The sequence below is a fragment of the Bos indicus genome, chromosome 4 (assembly GCF_029378745.1).
Source record: "Bos indicus isolate NIAB-ARS_2022 breed Sahiwal x Tharparkar chromosome 4, NIAB-ARS_B.indTharparkar_mat_pri_1.0, whole genome shotgun sequence".
NCBI lineage: Eukaryota > Metazoa > Chordata > Mammalia > Artiodactyla > Bovidae > Bos > Bos indicus.
The window spans coordinates 20,315,904-20,324,398 of record NC_091763.1 but is presented as its reverse complement, the minus strand read 5'-3'; the positions used below and the strand labels follow the sequence as shown (position 1 = coordinate 20,324,398).

General features: G+C 38.4%; 1 protein-coding gene across 1 annotated transcript in view; it reads left to right on the top strand.

Moving 5' to 3' along the window:
- The first annotated feature begins 2,525 nt into the window (after positions 1-2,525).
- The window catches only part of THSD7A (thrombospondin type 1 domain containing 7A), a 488,459-nt gene continuing 482,489 nt past the window's right edge, over positions 2,526-8,495 (top strand). Inside the window, exon 1 of the mRNA XM_070787540.1 lies at positions 2,526-3,296. Coding sequence (XP_070643641.1) covers positions 3,137-3,296 — 160 coding nt within the window. The 5' untranslated portion in view covers positions 2,526-3,136. The remainder of the gene's footprint in view (positions 3,297-8,495) is intronic.

The window sequence follows — 8,495 nt, the reverse complement described above, 5'->3', positions numbered from 1 at the left end:
CACATACATATATGTCTATTCTTTTTCAAGTTCTTTTCCAGTATAGGTTATTACAAAATAGTGAATATAGTCCCCTGTGCTATACGACTGGCCCTTGTTATTTGTCTATTTTATAGATAGCAGGGCTTCCCTGGTGGCTCGGATGGTAAAGAATCTGCCCACAATGTGGGAGACTTGGGTTCAATCCCTGGATTGGAAAGATCCCCTGGATCAGGGCATGGCAACCACTCCAGTATTCTTGTCTGGAGACTCCCCATGGGCGGAGGAGCTTGGCAGGTTACAGTCCATGGGGTCACAAAGATTCAGACATGACTGAGCAACCAAGTACAGTGTATATCTGTTAATCCCAAATTCCTAATTTATCCTCCCTTTCTTCTTTGATATCCATAAGTTTGTTTTCTATCTATGATTCTATTTCTGTTTTGTAAATAGCTTCATTTGTATAATTTTTGTGGATCCCATATATAAGTGGTATCATATGATGCTGATCCTTATCTGACTTACTTTACTTAATATGATAATCTCTAGGTCCATCCATGTTGCTGTAAATGGTAATATTTCATTCATTTTTATGGATGAATAATATTATTTAGAGTAATCTTTAAGCTTTGTGTAAACTGAAATTAAAAGAAGGAAACCAATTGTTGGCTGGTTTCAAACATTACAGCAGAATATGAGCCCTAGTCATGTATTTGAAGTGGCAGCAAATTTGGAATTAGCACCAATCCCTTGTTCTTCGGTATAATGCTTGAAATTGTAGCCATGATGTTTTAACTCTTGACCAGTTGAGAAATTATTATACAACTATGGACAAATACAAAAACCAGAATCTTAAATTTTCTTTTGACATTAAGCTCTTAAGTATAGCATCTGGTGGCTTTTCAAAGGGTTAGGTCATTATCTTGTACATCAAATTGTCCTAGCTTGAATCCTTAGATTCTCTGTCTTCTGTTATTTAATGACTTTCTACTTGGTGGATTGGTTTGGGAATTTCCAAGATTGCTTAGAATGGGCTGATTAACTGAATACTTTGTTTTAAATGCTGTTTGTGCCAGAAGTAGAGGATTTTAGGGTTTATCACCCCAACATCTGAGAAAGGAAAACAGTATAGGAAAACACTGCCTTTGTAAAGTGGTGTTACGGAGTGTTCTCTAAGAAGACAGACCCAAAAAAGCTATAGCAAATCCTATTCTCTTCTTTGGTCTAACTGTTGAAACAAGTACTCTTCCAGGCAGCCACACACAAGTTGGAATCAGGCTTTTTAGTATCCTTTATCAACCTATAATCTCTTGATGGTTGCCTACTATTTTTCACCAGTGAAGAAATAGTAATCCACACTAGCTTATCTCTCCTAATCACAGACTCACAGAGCGAAGGCTCTCTGAGCTTTTAATTCCCTCTTAGAGGCCTAACAGAGTGGAAAGTAAACAAAGACCAAATTTGCAACCTTCAACATAGCTAATTTCCTCTGATGTCAGAATGCTTAAATAGTCAAGACCTAGAAATTATTTGATCAAACCTGCTTTTAATCTAATGCATGCAGCAGGGCTGTGTCTGGAATGATCTGCAAAACGACAGGCGTCCCAGGAGAGCTTTATGGAAGGTTTCCTCTTTCAGGAACAGCAGTTTCCTCATTTTAAACTCTGCTTGGCTATGCTGATGGAGTAAATTCATGAAGAGTAGTTTTCCTGCTTTTTAGATTTTGTTTTATTTGGCTAAATATTGTCGACTGGATGTTAATAGTTTTCTTTGGCTTTCTTTTTAGCCTGGTTTTTAATTGGCTAAATGCCTTGATATTATTTTAGCTTTACTAGGAAATGAATAGTAGAGGTTATTATTGGGGAGAAGAGAGAAAGGGCAAAGCATTATCAGACTTCACACACATTTCTTTATTACTACTGGTTTAAGAAAGAGAAAACAAAGAACAAAAGGTCCAAACCCATTAAATTATATAAAGACACTTTTCCTACAGTAGTGTTATGAGAAATCAGTGTCAAATATTTTTAAGTAAAGAATTTACTAATTTGGAGATACACAAGTAAAACTCAATTTGTCCTTTAATTTTACTCAGAACTGTGTGAATCCTTAAAAGTAACATAATTTTGACAGAGAATAAAGGGATAGCACTTTTATATTTATTTTTATATAAATATAAAATATTTTATAAAATATAATTTTATATGTGAAATATAATTTTATGATTAGTTTTTGTAAAATGTTATCCATATAATTAGGTATCACTGTGAATACTTATTAATACTAATTCAGTTTTAAAGGCTGTTAAGAGACAATGTACTTTGATTTCTAACAGATCAGTACTGCTCATATTTTTACTGATAAAATTAAGTTAAAAAAAAAAGATTTTTAAAAGTTTAAGTGCCTTTCAACAGCAAGTAAATATTTCTGCTTTTTTCCTATGTTTTTCACTTCTGATGATAAATACTGCTCCCCACATAAAGTAATTCAGAAGCACTGATGCTTTGTGTAAATAAATATATACTAAGAACATGCCTTCGATCTAGCATTTGACTCCTTGGGTGACGAAGAATTTCAATGCCTGTTATTTGTCATGCCGAAGCCTGTCGGGTGGTGATTCTTTTTATTGGTGTATCCCTCCAAACATATTTCATCACGCCATGTGCACTGGAGTTCTTTGGGTGTGTTGGATCCGGGTGTCCCCTCTCCGGTGCACTCGCCTCCTCTCTCGCCCTGGCGCTCTAGCCGCCCCCTGCCTCCAGCGCCCTCGGTGCCGGGGTCGGCTCACGCCCCCTCCTCTCTCTCCAGCTGGCTGAGGCGGGGGCGCGCTGCCTCCCGGACTGCAGGACCTGCTCAGTCAGCTGGGGCCCCCTGCGGACGGCTGCCTCCCTCGCCGCCAGGACCTGCCACTCTGCGCGGAATGGCAGCGGCAGCAGCATCCCCGCCAGCGGCGGCGGCGGCGGCAGCCACGGCCACCGCAGACGCTATTGTTCCCCGGTGTTAAACGCGCTTTCCCTCCTTTTCATCTGACACGAAAACGAACAATAGCGGGAAAGAGCTTTGCGTTCTGTACTTGGGAAGACATTCCGAGGGCGAAGGAAAATTCCCTGCCTGCCGCGTCCCCTTCAGGGATCTGGACCCTGGAGCGGCTGCGGGCGGCATGGGGCTGCCAGCGGGGCGCTCGGCGTCCTGGAGCCGGGGCACTGCGGGCCGGCACCCGGCCGTCCTGCCGCTCCTGCTGCTGCTGCTGTGCCCGGGCGCCTACGGGGCTGCGGCGCCTGGCGAGGCGGAGGCACCCATCCTCTATCTGTGGAAGACTGGTAAGTGGAATGGAGTGCCCCAGTGCTTCCCATCTTCACATCTGGGTCCACATCACAAAACTGCTGGGCTTCAGGAGGGACCCCTGTGCTTCTTGATGACCTGGGTGTGCTGGGATCCTAAGGTAAAAAGTATGATTCCTAGGAGGCAAATTAGGTCGTGTCCGAGGCTATTGGGAAAGAAGAACCGAATAACTAAAAGGCATTAGTGAGTCACTGGAATAATATTTCCCTCACAGCTTCATAGTTAATGAGGGCAACCAACGCTGCACTTTCATAATTAAGTGCAATATTTTTAACCTCTGTGTTCTCATTCTGTTAGGACTTTCTTAAATATATTTCTGGCAAAGAGCAAGCAAACATTTAGCCCCGGTTTTTATTCTGTGTTAAGGCAAACAGTTCACTGATGTATACGGATACAGACTTAAATTTGTTAAGTGTAGCTTATGTGGGACACGTGGAAACAAGCCAAGTGAGGGCATGTCTAACAGTTAAAGGCAAATGGGGCGCCAGTGAGCTGGCTGAGACCTTGTACAGCTCAATTCTTAATGAGTGAATTGTGGGGTTCTTGAAGTGTGTGATTGTTAGGATGTTTAGGTTTAAACTTTTCCTGTCTTGAAAAATTTTTTTTTTTTGCTTTGTTTTCAACCAGCCAACAAAAGCAAGCAACTAATTGCCCCTTGGAATCTCCCAGCAAAGTGCTGACCAGAGGTCCTGGTGGGGCAGTGACAGGCAGGAAAACAATACCAAATGAGGAATTACCACTCCTCTCCTGGGGCTCCTCTCTCCTCTAAAGGACGCTGAGAATTCTTCAGCTGACCTGAAACTTCTTGTTTATAGGAAGAAAGTGGGAAGCATTATGCTTCGTGCTTCTGGCTAGGGATGGATTTTAAAGAGTTTCTTGGCAGTGCCTAAACATTAAGAGAAGGATGCAGTAGATATGATGGGGGAAGGTATATTATTGGTCATAGGATCACAAATGAGTTGCGGAGAGTGTCTCTGACCTGACTTCAGCTGTTTTTAGAGCTCTAAGGCAGAGACAAATTAGTCTGTGCTACAGTAACATTGATATCCTAATTTTTTATAAAAAATTGTTGGATCTGTGTAGCAACTTAGTGAAGAGATTGAATAGAAACTTATCTAAAGCCAAAGTACATAATTTGCCTCAGAATCTTGCATGAAATAACACACATGTATGCATGATTAGAAAAGCCTTTTGGATATTAGTGTGAATCATTCTTGTTACCACTTGAAGTTTAAAGATCAACTGATTAGTTGATAAAGATGAAATCAAAATTTTTTTTTTCAATTCAATGTAAAGAGTTGAGGATCTCTGATTTAGCTAAAGCCAGGGTTCAAATTTGTACTTTTAAAGTACTAACAGCCGAGCAGTAGTTCAGATCAAAGATGAGTCTATGCAGCATTCACTGTACAGAATCTGAGGTGCCCATATGTGTCAATATCAATGTCATGATGGAAACATAAGCCAATTAAACTAGTGGAAAGCTCAGAAGAGCAAGGATATGGAGGCTTTGATTCTAGTGTCTGTTCCAGCTCTTGCTCTCTTTAGGAACGTTGGAATGTCACTTAACTTTTGATCTCCAGTTTACTCATCTGCCTGTAAATATGACCTTCTCCTGACTATTCCTCATATCATGAAGATGAAATGAGTGAGTGATGAGAATGTAATCTTTAAACTTTAGAGTTATGTGCATGGGCAAATATAAGCTAGTATGATGAGGATAATGTAATCTCTTATGGTGAGCCTTGGTTTGGTGAAAAAAAAAATGGTGAATTAAACAGGAGAGCAAGATAAGAACCTTTTAATTTTTTTTTTCCCCGCAGGGAAAGTAGACTTTACCATATCTATGAAGGGACTGAGAGTAGTTATCAGAGGAAATAGAGGATATTTAAAGAAGAGGGATACACGTAAATGAAAATACAGAGATGATAGAATCCTAAGTGTTCCTCATTTGATGGCAGTAAGGAGACAGGCAGGGATTTGGGAGAGAAAATGAGGTGAGACAGTCTTAAGATTCTGGTGGGATAAGCTTGGTCTTGGTAGAACAGATTATTTAGCATCACATTATTGGTGAGATCATTGAATTAAAGTGATTTAGTGAAAAGTACACTGGATGAAGAGCTGATAGAGGAACTCAGCACTGGCAGGGTCATTCAATGACTTTAGTTCTTGGTTTCCTATTTTGTGATATTTACTGATTAGGAAAGATGATATTTAAAGGCTTTTTCAACCCTGAAGTATGTGCACATATGCACATACATACACCATAAACATAGCTGTATGCATATATACACATATATAATGTATTAACATGTATATATACATATAGGATATATATGTACATAATGTGTAAGGTTAAGGATACATAGTGTATATTATATGAAAGTTTAATGTATAAGGCATTAAAGTCAGTCACAACAAAGGGTTGTTGAGGACTCACTGTGTGACTTACATGAAGTCATTGTGATAGAGGATTAAGATACTGTTTTCCCTGCCCGCAACAAAGTCCAGTTGAATAATATACAACAGTTGCAACAGGGCATACCATACTCATGAACAGAACACTATGAGAGCAAAGAAGTTGTATAGCTGATAGAAGGAAACAACAAAAATGTAAGGCATGACAATACAATATTCACAGGTCTTATAAGTGTTGGAGCTCAAGTCTGGAATATTTGGTGGGAATGAATGGATTTAGTGCTAATGAGAAGAGTTGGGCCAGATTGTAACAAAACTTTCAACCTATGATAAAGATGTTAGATTCTAACCTATAAGCTGGTGGAAGCCATTATAACCTAGAGTAAAGTAGCTCTTCCTGGTAAATTTTAGGTTCTTGCCTCATGGCTAAAGAATTTAATGAGAGACAGTTGATAGGTAAGAAGTGGATTTATTTAGAGAAAAACACACTCCACAGACCAGAGTGTGGGCCATCTCAGAAGGCAAGAGGCCCTGAAATATGTCTTGGTTAATTTTTATGGATTGGGTAATTTTATAGGCTAATGGGTGGGAGGGGGTTTCCCTGGTGACTTCGGCAGTAAAGAATCATCCTGCCAGTACAGAAGACTCTGGTTTAGCCCCTGGGTTGGGAAGATCCTCTGGAAAAGGAAATGGCAACCCACTCCAGTATTCTTGCCTGGGAAATCCCATGGATACAGGAGCCTGGTGGGCTATTGTCTATGGGGTCGCAAAAAAGGAGGACATGACTTAACTACAACAACATCAATGAGAGAGAAACTATTGAAAGAGCCTGACAATGTGTGGTCAGAACAGGTCCAAAGAAAAGGTCAGTAGGTGCTAAATGAAGAAGATATCTTCGGAAGGGGATGGGGGCACAAAGTATAAGACATTTTCGAGAGTCTGTAAAGGGATTATGATATATTTCAGAAAAGATCAGTGAAAGGAGGAACTAATAAGATAATTCCTTTGGGAAAAGACATTTTAAGTAGAATAGTAGAGATAGAATCTTGGTTGAATAATAAACCAGATAGTGGGAAAGTTATAGTATTGATACAGTGAGTAACCAAGTGGTATTTAAGTCTCACCACAACATTGTTGCTTTTCAACAGAGAAAAAACCCAAAATATAAGATATTAAATTATAAAAGTAAATGTTTCAACAGTTTTATGTACAGTTAAAGCTAACTTTTAATACTTGAAAAACATATTTCATACATGCAGAGTTAGAGAACGTACATTATTGGAAGGTAAATAATTTACTGTTACTGATAAGCATTAGACAGTTTTTCTATTTAATATTCTTGAGTATGGAATTGTTTCAGTAATAATTATGGCTAATTATATTCACCTAGCAATTCCAAATGAAGGGCATTGAACAAAGTATGATTGACTTAACATGAGTCAGACAAAAAATAGTAAATACATCCAACTTTAATCAATTTAGGCTGCAGATATATATTTTCAAAAAAGTTTTAATGAAATAATTGAATTTATTTTTATAATAATGAAATTACATTAAAATCCAAGAAATAGATGCACACTTCAGTTCAGTTGTTCAGTCATGTCTGACTCTTTGTGACCCCATGGACTGCAGCATGCCAGGCTTCCCTGTCCATTACCAACTCCCAGAGATTATTCAAACTCATGTCCATTGAGTCGGTGATGCTATCCGGCCATCTCATACTCTGTCTTGCTCTGCCTTTGATCTTTCCCAGCATCAGGGTCTTCTACAGTGAGTCAGTTCTTTGCATCAGGTGGCCAAAGTATTGCAGCTTCAGCTACACCCTAGCTACACAGCTTCAGATACACAGTAGTCGTTTTCCAGAATCAGGTGATGAAGATGTATATATAACTAGTTCTGAGTTTTTTTTCAAGGAAATTCTCACATTAAGCACTTTTGACCTGGGTTCATCCAATGCAAGACAGTGCTATTAATGACTGGCACTGTGTGCTTTACACGGTTAATTGCACATAAAATAATTGTTTCATCAGATTAAAATAAAAACAGGCATTATCCTTTTATCTTTCTGTACTAATATAAAATATTCTGCAATGTATATGAAAAAATAGCCATCTTGGTCTTACCATTCTTTAAATAACATAGGTGAGAAGAATGTTATTCCAGGTAGTAGGAATATAAGGTTGACATTATCTTAAAAAAAGTTTTGCATTTCAGTTGTGATTATAATTTGTCTTAATTTAGAATGTGACACAGTTTGCTTATTAAATGAAGAATAGAGATGGAGCAGAGGGAGGGATGGACACAGTATCCAGGGATGGACAGGATGGGTAGATGATCAACGCCAGTTTATTTGGGATAACATAGATCAAAATGTTTTTTTCATGGTACCTGTGGAATTATTTCATCACCCTGAATATTTTCTTTCATCCCCATTATGGATAAACATCTTGTATTTTGTAGGGGTTTTCTGAGGATTAAGTATAATAACATATGTATATACTTGTAGAATACTTCATATATATTGGGACTTCAATAAATGTTAAGGTATATTATTGCTATTATTTTATTATATAATAGAATGGTTACTTAATTTTATGACCTGTAGTAAGTCTAATAAAGTGCCTTAGCTTTCTATAAAGGATCTGTTTTTTGTAAATGCACTAGAAATTACACATTGATACAATTATAGCGCTAGATATTCCAACAAATTATAAGAGAAGCAGCATTGTGAAATGGAAAGATCATGGACTTTTAAATCAGAC